This window comes from Ambystoma mexicanum, chromosome 5p (genome assembly GCF_040938575.1).
Source record: "Ambystoma mexicanum isolate Mex_15411 chromosome 5p, UKY_AmexF1_1, whole genome shotgun sequence".
Classification (NCBI taxonomy): domain Eukaryota; kingdom Metazoa; phylum Chordata; class Amphibia; order Caudata; family Ambystomatidae; genus Ambystoma; species Ambystoma mexicanum.
Genome location: NC_090930.1, coordinates 1,115,669,850 through 1,115,689,492, shown reverse-complemented (window position 1 = coordinate 1,115,689,492; position 19,643 = coordinate 1,115,669,850). Strand labels below are relative to the sequence as shown.

General features: G+C 46.1%; 1 protein-coding gene across 5 annotated transcripts in view; it reads right to left on the bottom strand.

The window, feature by feature from the left end:
* The window catches only part of KIF13A (kinesin family member 13A), a 2,203,773-nt gene that overhangs the window by 708,031 nt on the left and 1,476,099 nt on the right, over positions 1 to 19,643 (bottom strand). For all 5 annotated transcript variants that reach the window (XM_069613597.1, XM_069613593.1, XM_069613596.1 and 2 more), the window contains one exon: positions 2,351 to 2,477. In XM_069613597.1, the coding sequence (XP_069469698.1) occupies positions 2,351 to 2,477 (127 nt within the window). The remainder of the gene's footprint in view (positions 1 to 2,350; positions 2,478 to 19,643) is intronic.

The following is a 19,643-nucleotide window of genomic DNA, read 5'->3' as shown; positions in this document are numbered from 1 at the left end:
GGTCGTTTGATCTAAATAGGGCTGGTTTCACATTATGAAGGATTTTGCCTACTGGCTTGGACAATGCTTGTTCTTCTTGCTACTTCAGCAACGTCTACAATTCAAAAGTACTTTGTTGTAGATATTACAAGATTCAGACTTCTTAAGGCAAACAGAATTAGGTACACACGACCACTCTATGATGGAGAATTCCACTTCAAAAGATTGTAAATACTTGCGGTCCCTTTTATCTGCATAGAATTCTGCTTTAACGTTGATCGGAATTACAATCATTCATACACAACCTTTCTTTGGTGCAATGATCTTGTAACAATCCGTGGAAAGTCAGCTGCTACCATGCAAGTGATTACTATCAACATTCTCCCTCTTGATTGGAGACACGCAACCACTCCGGTTCACTTATATAAGGTAACAATGGAAAACAAAAGGCTTTTTTCACAAGCAAGCACTTTGACTTGTGTTAAATGTGCGTGTGATACATTCCCTTTGTTTAAAAGACTTCCCACGGCAAGAAACATTTACTCGCTTCTACTGCTACGCAAGTTCAAATGAAGCTGGTTACAGTTACCGGCAAGGAGTTTTTAGTGAATTAGAGTACAGATCTTTACTCACCGGCTCCAAAACACAGCAGTTGCAGGCGGCTTCCAATTCCCAAATTTTCGTTCTGCTACTAAGACTTCAGCCACTCTTGGGACCCACAACCCTCTGCGGCATGGGTGTTCGGGATCCGGCTTCGACCATGGACAGTCACCTTCTCTCCTACTCCGCCCCCCCGGCTTGCTTCTGCACACGGGCCTAGAGTATCTGCACAACCTCAGCTGTGCAGTCACGACTATTGGGCGCACCTTGGGAAACAGTTAACTTCTTCCAGTGCTGCCACAGCCAGACAGGGTTTGCGAGCACAGGACCAACTCAGAACATGCAGCTGAAATCTGCTCTTCTCTCATGCCAACATCCTTTAACTGGTCACACTTCAATGTGAACTGCCAGCCTCATGCTCCGCCTCTTCTTCTGCTACTACTGCCAACCTTATGGCTCCTGGTCCAGCTCCTTCCTGCTGCAGCCTTTTATGCCTCTCAGATGGGGCAATTAACTACAGGTGGAAGCCTTTAGTGTTAATTGCCGGACTCTGGCAAAGGCTATTAGGCCTATTTGCCTGTCCTTTCCTTCTGCATGCCTCCTCAGCCCTCTACTTCGTCAGAGGCCCTGAGGGATTCTGGGACACAGTTTATTTTAAGGACATTTGTTTTTTCAACTTCTTTAAAGTGGCAAAAGGCCATCAGAAGGGAGTGGTCACGGGGAAAGTTAAAAAAGGGGTTCCTCCCAGTCTTCCTGGTCTGATTCCCCCCATCACCCATGTGATTCTGCCGCAGTACATCACACCCAGGGTCGAGATCAGAGAGCGCCTGCCAAATGAGAAGGGTCCCAGACCAGGTTTCTGAGGGGAATCCCATAGGACTTTCCACACTAATTAGATTTTAGATCAACAGAACAATTGAATTAAGGGTGAAATAAATTGGTGTAAACATTTGGCTGCAGATATCAATAATTTGAGGATGAAGATCTGCACACTTGTTAAACCTTTGCTGTGTGGAATTTTATAAAAACATTACGCGATGGCATTAGAAAAGTATGTGTTAGCCCCCCAAGACAATGAGGAAGGAAAGTCCTATGGACAAAATAGGGTCACTATATTTAGGACATATATAAGATTAGTAAAGGGCTTACTAATGGTCACATGCTTTTTTATTATGTAAACCTGAACAATCTGGAGTTGAGAAGAAATATTTCATTGAACACGTTACAATGCATACTTAGTAAAAGTGTTACATATATAATCCAAATGTTTCTTTATTGAGGTGAGCATTAGCAGACATTTTGGAAGATGACAATCGCGTCCCTATAGCTATGTTTTCGAGAAAGAAAAAGGACATAGATTCTTTAATTGCACAGAATGCACTTGAATGTTGTGGAAAATTACCTTGTTAAAACCACCCCTTAACCAAAACTCTTATATGCAAGACAACTAAAATCACAAATGCGGTCTCCTTACTAAAGAAATAGCTTTTAAAAACCAAACATATAACTCATGTTATTGTGACTGTAAAACGCTGATGGCATTTTCAGACTCTAGGTAGCTTGCACTCAGAAAAATCATAAGAGAATATTTTTTTTTACAAACAATGAAATTCGACGTAAAAAAAGCAACCTTCTGCTCCACCAATATGGAATCTTTGAATGGGCAAGGGAAGAGCTAAATGAAGGATGCAGATACAACAATTACAATAAAGGTGTAGTGGCAATTATTCTTCAACGGATTAGCTTTTTTTTCCGTTACCTCCTCACTTACCAGTTGGCAGGGGAGCCAGGGATTCCGCTGCCTGGAGCAGGCACCAGCACAGCATTCCTCTCTTCCGTCAAGCCCACCCACTGTTCTACCAGTCTTGCCTCCCGTTCTATGTCATCTTCTGTTTTCTCTACAGGAAGAAGTGCAGTTGTTAGCTGCATACTGGGTTACCATAGTGCATTTGTGTCCACACAATCTTACTTATTCAAAAGTACAGACTTCAGTATAAGAAAGAGGAGTAAGGTATATTTGCAACCCCTCTGTTGCTGAAATAAAAATGTCATCATAAGAAGCATGTATTCAATAGCAAGTATAATGGATATTTTATGCAAATAATGTGTGAAGGGCAAAGAGGGAAGCCAGGGTATGAGCAAACATGCTATGATGTACAATCAGGTGAAGCAATACGTCTGTAACAGATAAAAGCACAGATGACTCCGTAAAACGTTTCTACTATCACTGCATAAAAGTGTAAAGCCAGAAATACTTCAATGGTTCTAGTTCAACGTCCTAGGTTGCCTCCGAGAAAGAAGAATCACAGATTCTAGAAGGAATTAAAGTCATTCTAAAGAATCATAGAAGTTACAGGAGTGCATTTAACAATCCAACATGTGGTATGCACAGAAACAGGGGGAATTTCTTAAACAGGATTGAGTTTAGTCTATAAAAAAAAAAACAGTTAGAATATTCTAAGAATACAAGAAAAAGACAACTGGGTCCACGGTATAATGCTTAGTTCCTTGTCGGGCCTACAGTCTTCTGAGTCTGATCACAAATCTTGAACACTTTGAAATCTTGCCACAGGGCAACAGAAAGCGGAATGACCATCCATAAAGATATTCTCCAGAATCAAAAAAAGACAATGCAGAGTTGAATGAGATGGATATTAACAGCAAATATCCTTTGTTCCCAGTACTAGAAATAGAAGGAATCCGAAATTGAGAAAACAGCTATATACATCCTCAAATGTTTCAGGTGTACCTCCTGACATAAGTTATAGAATATATAGGATGATCATAGTGTAGGTGGGATGGTTCCATGTTGTTTTACCAACAGGAATTACTTTGAAGTAATTCCTTTGAAAAAATGAATCACATTTTTTTATTTTAATTTGGAGGGTTCCCCCCAACTCCCCCTTTCCTTATACTAGCAGCCCTACCCTAAGCTCCTTCCCACCCCTTTCAGACTCTTACTCCCACGCCCCATATACTTAAATTTGTTTTTTAAAAGGAATAACTTCGAAGTAAGTTACTATGAAGTAATTCCTGTCAGTAAAGTAACGGGATAAGTGTGGGATATCCTACTTTCCAGTCTACCTACTTAAGTCTTATAAGCACTATGAGACAGTCATGCCACAATGATTAAGTGTGCAAACATGTCTGATAAATATAATGAATTGGTGAGAAATGCCTCATCTCAGCCATCACACACAGGAACATGTTGGCCAGTCAGGCCACCTCTTTTAACATACCCGCTTGCAACATTTGACAGAGTGAATCTTTCATAGCAGCCAGACCCCTCCACTGTCTATGTTTCAGGTTTTTGCTTATATTCTTTTCTCAGTGACTGACAATAGAGGACAGCGGCACAGTGCCTTTTATTTCTTCTCCCATTATATGATCCTAAGGGCTCCCATATCTCACCACCTATCTTTATGTGATTGGCTAGGTAAACCGTTCAAAGCCAAAATGGACTGTGTTTCATTGTTAATGATTTTCACCTATCTATTATATCGATCGGACTGAAGGAGAGAGGACTGGATGACTCAGAGCCTTCTTAAACTCAATGGCTCAAAAACAGAGAACATTTTGCTAAGTCCAAAACATTCAGCTCAGAGATGGTAGGGTCAATGTAATGAACTCTTTTCACAAAAAATGCACTGTTTCTTTGTCAATTTCTCCAAGTGCCAGAGTTAACTTCACCTTTTGAGTGCATGGCACCCAGGAGGTCCAGAGTGCCAGAACAATTAAAATAAATAATGTTCCCAAGGGGGCTCAGATTTGGAAAGGAAGACACAGGTTTTACTGATCGCCAACCCCACAAGATTAGAATGTATACATACGTCTTGTTTTTGCCATACAATGTATTTTTTTGGGACTACTGTTAAGATAGATTTCCAAATACAGCCCAGGGAGAGGATTTTGGGAGGATACCCTATTATGGTGAACACTGAAGAACCCACCTTACCCTAGCCCACCTTCCTCACCAACCCATACCAGTACCATTTCCACTGTTCTCCTGTGATTTGCTTATACTTCAAGTATAGGAAGTACTGGGATGATGAAGAGTAGCGGCTACCCAAATAGAGTTCACCTTCCTAATACCAAAACAAAGGCAATATCTGTTAGTTCTTGGGAGACTAATCCATTTAGTACTGAGATGAGGAAGAGGCACGGAGTACTAAAGAGTACCCTGCAGAACCAAAGTGAGCAGTCTAGTCAATATGGACTTTATCGAAGTATAAAAACTGAGGAAGACTAATGTTGAGCCCTCCCTGGAGGAGTCAGGGGTGGAGAGAAAGAGGCACTGGAAAGAAGGCAGACCGTGACGGGGTAAAGGGAGTACACAAGCACAAGGAGGGTCCGGCGTGGGAGGACCGCTCCACGAAGGAGGAAGCAGCAGCTCCTGGTGCCCCATTAGGACGGCGAACGTGCGGATCGCCACAACTAAATGTCCCTTGCGGAGCTGCTGCCAGCAAGAGGGAACCCCTGACCGGCGAGGAAACAATGAGGTAGGCCAGAAGCATGTAGAAAGCCCTGAGAGCACTGAGGACCATGCAGACCGAGTTTGAGGGGAGGAGGAAGGGGCCCAAGGAAATGGTGTAGAAGCTGGGAACCTGAAGGGAAACGAGAGTCACAGGTGTGGGACCCCAACACTGAGGGTATATGAAGTTGTGAAAGCATCCAAGTTGATCATCATAGTCTCAGCACCTGGCAGGTTAGTAAAGCAGGTGGACTGAACATGGAAAGAAGAAAGTGAGAGTCTGGGATGCATAAAGGCATCAAGGCCTCCAGAATAATCATTATAGTCACAGTACCTGGCAGAAGAGTATAGCAAGGGTACTGTATCTGCGAGTCTGGGACCCGCACCCATTGAAGTATCCTTATCAATCTTAATAGTTAGAGTGTCGGAAAGCAAAGGGAGTCAGGCTGACTGAGTCCATAAGCAAAGCAAGGGAAAGGAAGTTTTATGCTTGACACAGTGTGGGAGCTTTGTATTAGTAATACCTGGCCAAGTGAAAAAACAGGTTGATGGTGAAAGAAGTCTGAAACCAGGGGAAGCAATTCATACCCCCTGGTGTGCTGTGAACACTCTGCAAAAAGCCAAGAAAAGTGAGTCAATCACTTGGCACTATAAGTAGTCTGAGACCAGGGGAAGGGTGTCATACCCCCTGGTGTTTTGTGAACACTCTGCGACAGCCAAAAGAAGGAAGTCGTTCTCTTAGCATCCTAAAAAACCTGAGAAAGACCAGTGGGAAGGGAACCATTCCCCCAGGAGTTGTGAACATTGTGAAGATACAAGACTATTTTCTTTGTGCCTTTGTGGAGAGTCAGTCCAAGGAACCTTTGATACTTTGTTTTGCTGTTCTGTCCTTGACGAAGAACATTTCATTTTGCCCTATAAGTGAAGGTGTAAGTACAATCATTCTTCTGACCCAACAATATATTAATTTTTCTCATTAGTTGATTTAGAGTCTAAGGGAAGGGAATAGGTTTCTGACACAACGGTGTACCATTTACTTTTGACAAGACCTCCTGACAGAATCCTTAGTTTGATGCTGGGGACCCCCTCTTAGAAACAGGGAAAGTTGGGCTGTTCCTTTTCTTTTGGATTTAAATAAAAGTCTATAACCAACAACATGCCACCCGTGTGTCAGTCTCTTACTTCTACACCCTTACACTTGTTACACAAGTTGAAGATCGACCAAGTTACAAGGATGTATGCAGAATGGCGATTGCTGCAGAGAGGTAGGCCAGTAGAGAGCTGGTCAGTCCACTGATTGTCCCAGCGACACTTCCAAAATACTCAGAAGGCAGGGATCCTGAGGCAGGTGTCAAGACTGGTTGTTCCCACTGGTCCAGGGATCGAGGCACCGACTAGAGTGTTCTTAAGATCAGGCAGAGGAGCATGGCTTCACTGGGACAGCAGTGCAGTCTGTGCTGGCCAGCTTCAGGGGTCGTCAGGGGGCTACACTTCTTCATAGAGGTGTTGGCTACATCAATCAAAAAGCAGCAGGGTCCCTCCTTTTATCCAGGATTTGGGCAGGGAGCATGTCCAAGCCCACCAATGGTAAGGATCTGCACCTGTCGGAGAGCAACAAAGTATTAACTGAAAAGGATACGGTACTCAAAAGGATACAGGTGGTAGGGTCTTCCGGAACCCTGTTCACACGATTTGATAGTTGTGAAGTCAAGTTAAGACCTTCCAAATGATACAACTCTCTGACTGGTAAAACAGGCAGAGCGATGGATCACTGGAAAGGGCGTGGGTAAGGTATAGGAAGTCAGCCTAGAACAAAATAAAGTATCATAAATAACTGCCCCAACCTGAGTATGATGGAACAGAAAATGACATGAATGCACACACTGGCCTTAAGTCTAGGGCAGAAGAATCCAGCAGAGTCTCTTGAGGAAATCCAAGGTAGAACAAACGACAAGGAAGGGAAGATTAGTAAGGGAGACTTATCCCGAATGGAACGAGGCTCACGCTAGATACCGGGTTGAATGCACCACAGGATAGCGTCCAAAGTACTGTTCACTGTAACCTTCCAATAATCCTTGAAAAGCTTCCTTCCCACGTAGAGTAAAGCATAGAAATGAATCAATCCCCCTGTTGATATCACAGGTGCAGGAGTTGGAAATAGCGCCCTTTTTATGGTATAAACAAAGTACACGCGGTTCTGTACAGCCGCGAAGAAAATAGCGTGTGCGTGTGGATTTACACGCGATTAGGATTCACGCAGTCCAGGCCAACAGCGCTTGAAGACAAAGTGTGCGTGTGGATTTACACGCGAGCAGGATTCATGCAGTCCAGGCCAGCAGCGCTTGAAGACAACATATGCGTGTGGATTTACACGCAAACAGGGTTCACGCAGCCCAGGACAGCCGTGTTTGAAGACAACGTGCGCGTGTGGATTTTACACGCGAGCAGGATTCACGCAGTCCGGGCCAGCAGCGCTTGAAGACAAAGTATGCGTGTGGATTTACACGCGAACAGGATTCACGCAGCCCAGGACAGCTGCGTTTGAAGACAACGTGCACGTGTGGATTGACACGCGAGCAGGATTCACGCAGTCCAGGCCAGCCGTGCTTGAAGATAGCGTGCCCGTGTGGATTTGCACGCGAACAGGATTCACGCAGCCCAGGCCAGCCGCGTTTGAAGACAACGTGCGCGTGTGGATTTAGACGCAACCAAACAGCTCCAGGAATCAGCGTGTGGCGGAAAACACGCTATAGAAGGCCCAAAAAGTAGCTGTAGTAACTTGCAAGGATGCAGATCGGAGGTTCAGCTACACAACGCCAAATGATTCGATCAGAAGCAGCGAGTGAAGTTTCCACGCTGCTTAAATACGTAATGCCGTAGTTCACGTGACGAAGCAGAATACACGTGAGGTTAGCGACGTGAAAAGTGCAAACGCCGCTTTCCCGGCAACGTATCGAACAACCGCCATTTGGAATAGGACGGTCTAGCTGTTCTACGAGCGTAGGAGGTAGGACCACGTCCAGCATGCATGACAGCACCATTCAAACTGTGAGTGCCTATCCAATTGTGGATAACCACTGCTCACAACAACTATTCAGGTACCATGGATGTGCATTGGGACTAGACAGTCCCAGAACAAACAAAAACAAACAAACAAACGAAAACAAACACACACACACACACGCACGTGCCTATATTACACCTACAAAGAAACCACCTCTCACACACGTGCCTATCTAGTTGCAAAACTCAGCAGCTCTGGTGGGTCATGCTACTTCAGGAGCAAGGACATCACTAGGCTTGTGATTAAACTGCCATGCGAGGAAAACAAATAGAAACCTTCTCTTGCTATGCACTTGCCAACTGGAACACCATTGCAGTGGCAACACAGATCATGGGGTATACGCTCTCTCAAAAGACCATGCGCCACATTTGAATTTGTAAGAAACGTTTGTATTTATTATTAGTTTAACCAAACTTTTCCTCCACTTATGTGGATTAGCCATTTGTGATTACACATGTTTTGGCTTTCATGGGCCTTTTTCAAATCAGGGCATTAGTCACATCATCATGTCACTATCTCCATATTCAGTTTGCTGCACTCTTCATTATATGGGATAATCCCACCTTCCTTCTGTTTCCGCAACACTTCGTATATATTAGCGTCCCTTCGCGTCGGCTCTCGGATCAGAGAGCCGAATCATACGTTACCTTCAATGACATCTATGGCTCTCTGTTGCTTCCTAGCTAGGGTCACTCTATAGAAAACCAAAATACAATACTGTCAAGATGGATTTTCAGAATCAACCCTTGGGTTGAGGGCACCAAACTATTATAATGAACAGGGAGAAGACACTGTTGTCTACCCAAACTCAATCAAGGTAGAGAGCAGAGTAGTAAGTCTTAGACTCATGAGAGTGGTCTAAGGCTACGAGACATACATACAGCCCGCCAATAATTCAAGTTAGACATGAGATATACAAACATATGTAACTATTTATTGGGCCTTTGAATACACTAAGCAACAAAGCCCTGGGTAATGTAAGGGTGTAGAAAGAGGAGACTGACACACAGATGGCATGGTTGTTGGCATAAACTTGTATTATACTAAAATAAAGAGGGGAATGTCTCCCTTCTCCTGGCCTTTTACACGTTTGCTTCAAAACACACAGTTCTTAACTTCTCTTCTTTGATTGGGGTTTACTTGGTATCTTCCCTTTACCAAGTACGACAAGGAAGATGACTCATACTGTGTGCATTTCAGATTCCAGACCATGGTTTCTCTTGCTGTTTCGGCCCACTTGGTTTGCTCTCCTGCCAAGTTGGACCACTAGGAGGTCATCTCACTTCCTTGTTGGGTTCCCAGACCCCTGGTTCTCTCCTTTTTTGTTCTGCCCCCTTGGCTAGCTCTCCTGCAAGTACGGATGCATGGGAGATGCCCCACTTTTCGGTTGGGCTCCCTGACCCCTGTTTCTCTTCTTCTCTCTGGCAGACCTGCTTCACTATCCTGCCAAGTACTGCAACTTTTCTTACTTCTCTCTGGAAGATCTGGTTCCCCATCCTGTCAAGCACTGCGACTATGAAGATGAAAGATGTTGATCTTCATTAATGAGTGCGGGTCCGAGACCCGTCTTACTTGGTTTCTTTCTTGGGTGTTCGGGAAATTAACTTTGTTCCCAAGGATTACCTTTTGCTCCCTGATTGGCTGGGACAGGGTATCCCACTGCTCCCTTCTGCCTCTACCAACTTTCCTGGTCACCCCTGTACCTTTAGAGTCATCACGGTCAGTTTTGGTTGGTCTCCGGGTATTTCAACTTCAGTTTTGGTGTTCTACCTTCCTAAGGCGTGCTGCGGCAGCCCTGCAGCGTTCAGTCCGACAGCGAGCTTGTCTCCTCTCGACTGTGCTGTCCCTTGGCTTTGCCGGCCTAGACTGCTGCTTCTTCCTCTGGCAGGATGGTCCTTCTACGTTGGAACGATTGGGAGCACCACCATAGACCCAGTAAGTTTGTGTTTAGCAGCCTCTTCTGTTCCCCGACAGCTTGAGCATGCCCAACGCCCGCGGTTCCTCCAGGGAAGGCTTCTCTCGGTCTTCCTCAGTCCTTTCTCTGTTTTTATGATGGATTATCCCATATCCCATAAGTATTCGAGAAACAGTACAATGCTCATCAGAGGTTCTGGGAATATTCTTTATGGTTCTGCACCTCCTCCTCGTTCCAGTAATTGCCAAATTGGGTAGTCTTTACTCTTCTTTGTCCCAGTAGAGGAAAAGCATGTTTCCTTTGGGTAGTCCCTACTCTTACTCGTCTCAGTGGGAAATGGGTTGTCGAGTAGCATAACATACATGGAAGTGCGGGTTGTAGAGGTGAAGTGCATAAGAGTGGAGGGGGGATTTGCATGTGGTGGATGTTTGGAATATCACGTTCTCCCTGGATATTCGTCCCTAGTCCAACATGGGGTATCCCTCCACATGAGATCCACCTGCTGAGTACCACTACCAGGGGGACTATCGGGTAGCGTCCTCACCTCCCTGGCCTCATGAGAAGGGGCTACCCCTATGATAGAAGGGACGACATCACGAGATTTGTCACAGTAAGCATTGTCACACAACTACTACTACACACACAGATATAATTTAACAGAACCACAACAACAGTTATGCAACAGTTAAGCAATGTTAAGAGCAACTCTTTAAGTAACTGTGTATAATAAGTGAGAAACACAGAAAATTGCAATTTAGAACCAGCTGGAGACAGGCAAGTAATTTGTTAGAGAACAGGTAGAACACCTACAAGAAAACCTAGATCATGGTTCCTAGTTCTTCATAGGTCCCATCCTGCTAGGAATTGGGGCACAAGTGCCCAAAAGCCACCATATCCAGTTGCACTGTGTAGGAGGATTTACTGAGGGATTCACGAACAAGAGTTGTAAAAGACAACGGTTGCAGGTAAATGTGTTAGAAGTGAAGAATAAAAGGTAAGCAAAGTCCTTACAGGTTTCTCTCCTGTTAGGGAGAATTCTCTGTTTAGGTTGAATTTCCCTACCTAGTGAGTCCCCCAGCAGCTTTGCTGGATTTCTGGGTTTATTTTTTCTCCCCTGCCAAGAGTGAGACTCTTTTACCCTCACTCTTGGACATGTTGAAGTGTGTTTTCTTGGTTAAACCTTGTGTTGAATGGGCTATGGGGTCTTTTACTCCATAGGGCCTCATGTATTTTTGTGATGTGGGTTACACAGCACCCTCTGTGCCGTGACCCAGGGGTGTCCTAGGGACTCCCCGGCATAGACTCCATACCCTGGGACTGACTACTGTCTCCCAGGGCATGTAAAGTCACCAAAGACTTTGCTAGTCTTGAATCCTGAACAGAACCAGTACAAACCATCATATTGTGGACGTACTGGCTGGGGCAATTCGATTGCCCCAGGGTCTGTTAGTCGAGGGGGCACGTCTCCGTCCCCCCTGATCGAGTTTTGGCTGGTGGCAGTGGAAACTACTTTTTATATTCGACCGCGAATATTTTCCTATGGGATTTCCCATTGTTTTAGGCTAACACATTTAATTATTTATTTACGGTAGCCTTAAACATACCGCCGGTTTATATATTTATTATTATAACTCCGGTTGGGACTTTTTGCCAAAACTTGATTCTAAAATGGCGTTGGCGTTCGCCTCTGTAACTCTGACCCAAAGTGGAGCCCTTTGTTCCACTTTTGGCGGGCTTCTCCACAGAAGCCCTCCAAAGTGGTGCCACTCTGTCTGGGGTACTTAGGAGGGGTGGAGGGGGATTTAGGCACCCTGGACTGAGTTACCTTGGTAACTCAAGTCGCACTCCGTCCTGATTGGCCCAAGTGGTGAGCCGGCCGGCTCACCACTTAGCATGTTTGAGTGACAGCTAGGCTGGGTGAATGGGGGTTTGCTGCATAAAAGCAGGGCTTTGGGGACTGGAACTTCAGAAGTCGCCACAGGACCAAGAATCCGACGAGGGAAGAGCTGAGCCGACCTGCTTCGACGACACCACCCGGTGGAGCCCTGCTGAACCGTCTCACCACTTTTCCCGACGACCGAGGAGAACTCTTAACGGAGTGGCTCCTTCCCTTGACTGGTGGGGACAACCAGTTTTCGCCTTCTTTTCGCTTCTCGAGGTATCTCGTGGCCGCCTTGCCAGTGCCAAGCACCCCGGCAACCGGAACCCCACCACTTTTACCCCAACCACGAAAGTCGGTACAACCCTTTAACCGGAGGACTCCGCGGCTGGTTTCTTCCCGGGCAGTGCAACGACCTTCTTCTTCTGCTCTTCAGCGAGAACTTCTTCTCCCCTGACCGACGTCGAGCCTTGCTGCCACTGCCTGGAACAACTGCCACCGCTGGAGGACCCTTTCCGCTTAAGGTACCGTGTTCCGCCTGGCTTCCCTTGCCACCGACTGTACGGGGTAGATTTAGCCCCCGGCTTTCGAACCTGGGAGTGCCTGGAACACCCTGGCTAAACTTTCTAAGCCACTCTAAACTCTTTCTAACTCTTTGCAAGACTTTGAATCCCTAATAACAGTGTGATCTTGGGCACATTTTCGCTCCGGCTACTCTAAGAGTGGGCCCTGCCTAGTGACTTTTGCTCACCTGTGACTTTGTGCTTCTTTGAGTCTATTGCAAGTGTTCTGGACCTTAGAGTGGTGTGTTTAACCCATTTCTGTTTCTTTTTATCCCTTCCTTGAACCTACTAGAGTGTCATCTAACGTTAAGCACTCACCTCTGTTTTAATTATGTGGTGTTAACTTAGAGTTGGCTAGATAGGAGTAAGGGTGGAAACTGCTTTCATTATAACTGTGTTTGAAGTGTTTTTACTATACTTTGCTAGAGTGTCTTCAACTTATGTGTTCTTGAAAATAAATAACGATATACTTTTGAAACCAAGCTCTGGTCAGTGTTTGCTTGTGCTATTGTGTCTGAGTACATATTGTGTATACTTTGCATACTGCCTAACTCTTCTTGAGGGAAGTCTGACTGCTCAGCCACAGCTACCAGGTAAATCTGGGTGGTGCAGACTGCTACCAAGTGGGTTTACTGCTATACCTGTAGTCTTAAATCTTTTGCAGTGTTCCCCAAGGGAACTGCACAGGTTTCTGCCTAACACTGGTGTACAGCGGTGGGATTTGTATTGAGTATACATTTTATTGTGCTTTAGATACCTTAGTGCAACTAACCACAAAGCTTAGCACTGTAAAAGTAATCCTCTAACATGTCAGTTATAGAAAGCTATAGTCAAGAGTCCCTTGCAGCCAAAACTGCTGATTGTCTAAGAGTGCTCTGTAAACATAAGGATCTCCTGACTAAGGGCAAGAAAATGGAGCTGATTGAAAGATTGTTAGCTAACCAAAGTCTGGGTGATGGTTCAGAGGAACCTACCACTCCAGCAACTGTAGATGACAGTATTGAAGTTAACATGGAGCAAAATGTTGATGATTCTGAGGAAGAGTCAGAAGAGGAGGGTGAGGTTGTTATGACTGTCCCCCCTAGGCCTCTGCCTGCTCTACCTGCTGTACCTACTGGACCTTTACCAGGTCCCACATTTAGTCCTCAGTACTTTGAACTGGAGAAAATGAAACTAGAATTGGAGTATAAGAAACTTAATGCTCAAACTGACAAAGAACTAAGGCTAAGGGAAATGGAGCTCGAGTATGACTTAGAAATGAAGAAATTATCTGTTGAGAATGCTTCTCTCTCTGGCTCCTCTAGAAGTTCCAGTCCAAAAAGACCCCGGATGCCTAAAGAATTGGTTGGTATGTATGAGCCTAAGTTGGATGTGTTGGATTGGTTGTCTCTGTTTGAATATAATCATGGGCTCCAGAACATCACAGGAAATGACTTACTCACCTGGTTGTTCTCTAGGCTTCCCCCTGTTGCAACTGATGTGGTAATGGAGATGGGGGAGGAGGATAGGAAGGACTATGAATGTGTGAAACTAGCTTTGATAGCTAGGTTTGGGAAGACCCCTTCCCAGTATCTTAAGAGGTTTAGGAGCCTCAAAAAGCATGATGGTACCCCTTGGGCTACCTGGGTGAATGAATGTTTGAAAAACTTAGAGGGGTGGATTAAGGGTTACAAGGTGAACACTTATGAAGGTATGAAGAATTTGTTTATGTTGGAGACTATTTATGATGCCTGCTCTCCTGAGCTCAGACAACACTTGGCTGATTCCAAGGAATTAGATTCCCGGAAACTAGCTAAGGCTGCTGACTTGTGGGTTGCCAACAGGGCCACTCACAAGGATTCTGGGGTCACTCAGAAGAAGGATGGGGAGAAACAGCCTAAAAAGGACTCCAAAGAGAATTCTAATACTACAAATTCCAAAGAGGGCCCCAAACAAAACTATAAGGGTAAGCCACAAGGGAAACCAAATCAGGCTAGTGTACCTCCTGGTCCCAGACCAGAAGGAGGTCAGAACAAGCCTCCATTCCAGCGAGCCTTTGGCTCATGCTTTGTTTGTAAGGCTACTGACCATGTGAAAGGAGATCCCAGATGTAAGGGTAAACCTTCAGGGGTCCAGCTTGCCTCCTTAGCCTTCGCTCCAGAAGAGGAAGTACATATGGCAAGTGGAAACTTTCTATTACTAGCTGATGAACCCACTGGAGTCTCAGCTAGTGTTTCTTTAGTCTCTCTAGGGTTGTGGGAACAACAGAATTTAGATGTCTATAACTCTATCCCAGATAATACTAAAGAGTATTATAAGGACAGTGTCCAGGTGAATGGTCAGGAGACTCCTGCCATTAGGGACACTGGAGCCAGCATAACTGTGGTGGATGAATCATTTTTCAAGGCAGAGGATGTTGCTAAGGCACCCAAATGCCTCACCAAGTTAGCTGGTGGGCCTGTGCAGATGTGTCCCCAGTTACCAGTTCTCATCCAATGTAATGATATGGCTGTAAAAATACCTGTCAGTGTACAATGTGAAGTGCCAGGTAGGGTTCTGTTGGGTAATGACCTCAAAGCTCTTGGAGTTGTATCTCATACCCCCAGACCCCCTAGCAAAAGGTTACAGGAACTCACAAAACCTGCAAGAGAGAAAACCCTGAGAGGGTTATCTCAGGAGATGATGACAGAAATCACTCCTCTCCCACTGGAGCAACTTACTGCAGTTACTACCAGATCAGGAGCAAAGGGGCAACCCAAGACTCCTAGGAAAAAGCCAGCAGCAAGCACTCCAGTGCTTCCAACAAGGACTTCCCCTAGGTTGTCCAAAGTTACACCTGTAACTCCACCTCCAGCTGAGGCTGAGAGGGAGGTACAACCCTGTGTGGTTGGGCTAGACTCTGAGGAAGAGCTAGAAGGAGGCCCCAACCTTATTGGAGATTTGGACCCTGAGGACCATCCTGAGCTGCAGTCTTTACTGGCAGAAGGTGGGCCTAGCAGGGCAGCTTTTCGTAAGGGGCAAAGAGAATGTCCAACTCTGGAAGGTCTCCGCCACCAGGCAGCTTCTCAGGCTGATGGGCAAGAGCCTGGGAAGTATAGGTTACACTGGGAAGATGGCCTCTTCTACAGTGAACCAACTGAGTCTGAACCTGGAGACTACAAACGCCTTGTAGTCCCACAAGAGAACAGACAACAGTTCTTACAACTAGCCCATGAGATACCTTTGGCTGGTCACTTGAGTTTCAAGAAGACCAAGGAAAGGCTCTCTCTCTACTTTTATTGGCCAAAGATGGGGGCTGAAGTAGACAGATATTGTAAGAGCTGCCACACCTGCCAGACTTCTGGTAAGGTTGGTTCCAAGAATGTGGCACCTTTAGTGCCTCTCCCAGTTGTGGGAGTCCCATTTGAGAGGGTAGGGATTGACATTGTTGGTCCCCTTGATCCCCCAACCTCCTCAGGCAACAGGTTTATCCTTGTTGTAGTAGACCATGCTACTAGGTACCCTGAGGCAATTCCTATGAGGACTGTTACAGCTCCGGCTGTGGCTAAGGCCCTCCTTGGTATTTTTACCAGGGTTGGGTTTCCTAAGGAGGTAATCTCTGACAGGGGGTCAAACTTTATGTCCCACTACATGAAAGCCATGTGGAAAACCTGTGGAGTTACCTACAAGTTCTCAACCGCATACCACCCTCAGACAAACGGGTTGGTTGAAAGGTTTAACAGAACCATGAAGAGCATGATAGGTGCTTTAGAAGAACCCCTTAAGAAAAAGTGGGACCTTCTACTGCCATGCCTTCTCTTTGCTTATAGAGAAGTCCCTCAGGAGGGAGTAGGTTATTCTCCCTTTGAGCTTCTCTATGGCCATCCAGTCAGAGGTCCATTGGCCCTGATTAAGGAGGGATTGGAAGGTGCTCCTCCCCTCAAACCAGTCAGAGTGACTGACTATGTGATAGGTCTCCGGAGGAGAATGTCACACATGATGGCAGAAGCAAGTGACAACTTGAAAGCTGGTCAAGCTCTGGTCAAACATTGGCACGACCAGAAGGCTAACATGGTTGAGTTTACTCAAGACCAGCTAGTTCTAGTTATGCTCCCAACAAGGCAGAGGGCCTTGCAAGACAAATGGATGGGACCCTTCAAGATTGTGGGAAAACTTGGAGAGGTCAACTATCTGGTGGATCTGGGCAGACCCAGGGAAGCTCCTAGAGTCTTCCACACCAACCGACTAAAAGCATACATCTCCAGACCTGATGTAGGAGCCTTGCTTCTAGCTTCAGCTGCAGAGGAAGAAGAGAGTGAATCTCTCCCTGATCTCCTCAGAGGTGTGCCTTTAGATGAAAAAGTTGAAGGAGTCAATCTCTCTTCAGACCTGACACCTGAGCAACAAGAGGAGTGCAAATCTATGTTAAATCAGTTTGCCTCCCTGTTCTCACTATCACCAGGCTTGACCCCTTGGGGCCAGCATGAGATACTCACTGGTGACTGTCTGCCAGTCAAAAGCAGAGGATACAGAATGTCAGAACATATCAGAACCCACATCAAAGGAGAGGTCAAGAAGATGCTTGATCTCGGGGTAATAGAGCCCTCTACTAGTCCATGGTCTAGCCCAGTTGTGTTAGTACCAAAGGCAGGATCCAAAGATTTGAGATTCTGTGTGGACTATAGAGCTCTAAATGCAGTCACCAAGACTGATGCCCACCCTTTGCCCAGGACAGATGAGTTGGTGGATAAACTTGGTGCAGCCAAGTACCTCAGCACATTTGACCTGACGTCAGGCTATTGGCAAATAGCCCTGACAGACCATGCCAAGGAGAAAACTGCATTTTCAACCCCAGTTGGCTTGTACCAGTTTAAGGTCATGCCTTTTGGACTAAAAAATGCACCTGCCACATTCCAAAGGATGGTGAACCAAGTTCTGGCTGGGATGGAAGATTTCTGCATGGCATACTTGGATGACATTGCAGTCTTCAGCCACTCCTGGGAAGAACATGTGAACCACCTAGGACATGTGTTGCAGGCTCTGGAACAGGCCCATTTGACAATCAAAGCCAGTAAGTGCCAGATTGGTCAAAGTAAAGTGGTCTACCTTGGACATGAGGTAGGAGGTGGAGAAATAAGGCCTTTGCCCAGCAAGATTGAAGCTGTGCAAAATTGGACAACACCAACTACTCAAACCCAAGTGAGAGCTTTTCTAGGCCTCACTGGATATTGCAGGAATTTCATTGAGAACTATGGGACCATAGCTTCTCCACTGAATGTCATCTCCTCTCCCAAATTCCCTAAAAAGGTAAAATGGAATGAGGAGTGCAATCAGGCCTTTGAAAAACTGAAGAGAGCTCTTTGCCAAGCTCCAGTATTGAGAGCTCCTGACTACCACCAACCTTTCATTGTACAAACTGATGCTTCCAATGTAGGTATAGGTGCAGTTCTAAGCCAACTGGATGAGAAGGGTAGGGAGCACCCCATTTGCTTCATCAGTAGGAAACTGAAGGATCCTGAGACAAGGTGGGCAACTATCGAAAGAGAATGCTTTGCTATTGTGTGGGCACTGAAGAAGTTTAGGCCATACTTGTATGGTTCTACTTTTGTTATTCAGACTGACCACCAACCCTTGAGATGGTTAATGCAAATGAAAGGGGAAAATCCAAAACTATTGAGATGGTCAATCTGCCTGCAAGGGTTTGATTTCACCATTGAGCACAGGTCAGGGTGTCACCATCAAAATGCTGATGGACTCTCTAGGATGTATATCATCGACTAGAGGTATGAGGTTCATCCAGGAGTGGATTAAATCCTCCTGTCCCTTAGTCTGGGGGGGGCGAGTGTTAGGGAGAATTCTCTGTTTAGGTTGAATTTCCCTACCTAGTGAGTCCCCCAGCAGCTTTGCTGGATTTCTGGGTTTATTTTTTCTCCCCTGCCAAGAGTGAGACTATTTTACCCTCACTCTTGGACATGTTGAAGTGTGTTTTCTTGGTTAAACCTTGTGTTGAATGGGCTATGGGGTCTTTTACTCCATAGGGCCTCATGTATTTTTGTGATGTGGGTTACACAGCACCCTCTGTGCCGTGACCCAGGGGTGTCCTAGGGACTCCCCGGCATAGACTCCATACCCTGGGACTGACTACTGTCTCCCAGGGCATGTAAAGTCACCAAAGACTTTGCTAGTCTTGAATCCTGAACAGAACCAGTACAAACCATCATATTGTGGACGTACTGGCTGGGGCAATTCGATTGCCCCAGGGTCTGTTAGTCGAGGGGGCACGTCTCCGTCCCCCCTGATCGAGTTTTGGCTGGTGGCAGTGGAAACTACTTTTTATATTCGACCGCGAATATTTTCCTATGGGATTTCCCATTGTTTTAGGCTAACACATTTAATTATTTATTTACGGTAGCCTTAAACATACCGCCGGTTTATATATTTATTATTATAACTCCGGTTGGGACTTTTTGCCAAAACTTGATTCTAAAATGTCGTTGGCGTTCGCCTCTGTAACTCTGACCCAAAGTGGAGCCCTTTGTTCCACTTTTGGCGGGCTTCTCCACAGAAGCCCTCCAAAGTGGTGCCACTCTGTCTGGGGTACTTAGGAGGGGTGGAGGGGGATTTAGGCACCCTGGACTGAGTTACCTTGGTAACTCAAGTCGCACTCCGTCCTGATTGGCCCAAGTGGTGAGCCGGCCGGCTCACCACTTAGCATGTTTGAGTGACAGCTAGGCTGGGTGAATGGGGGTTTGCTGCATAAAAGCAGGGCTTTGGGGACTGGAACTTCAGAAGTCGCCACAGGACCAAGAATCCGACGAGGGAAGAGCTGAGCCGACCTGCTTCGACGACACCACCCGGTGGAGCCCTGCTGAACCGTCTCACCACTTTTCCCGACGACCGAGGAGAACTCTTAACGGAGTGGCTCCTTCCCTTGACTGGTGGGGACAACCAGTTTTCGCCTTCTTTTCGCTTCTCGAGGTATCTCGTGGCCGCCTTGCCAGTGCCAAGCACCCCGGCAACCGGAACCCCACCACTTTTACCCCAACCACGAAAGTCGGTACAACCCTTTAACCGGAGGACTCCGCGGCTGGTTTCTTCCCGGGCAGTGCAACGACCTTCTTCTTCTGCTCTTCAGCGAGAACTTCTTCTCCCCTGACCGACGTCGAGCCTTGCTGCCACTGCCTGGAACAACTGCCACCGCTGGAGGACCCTTT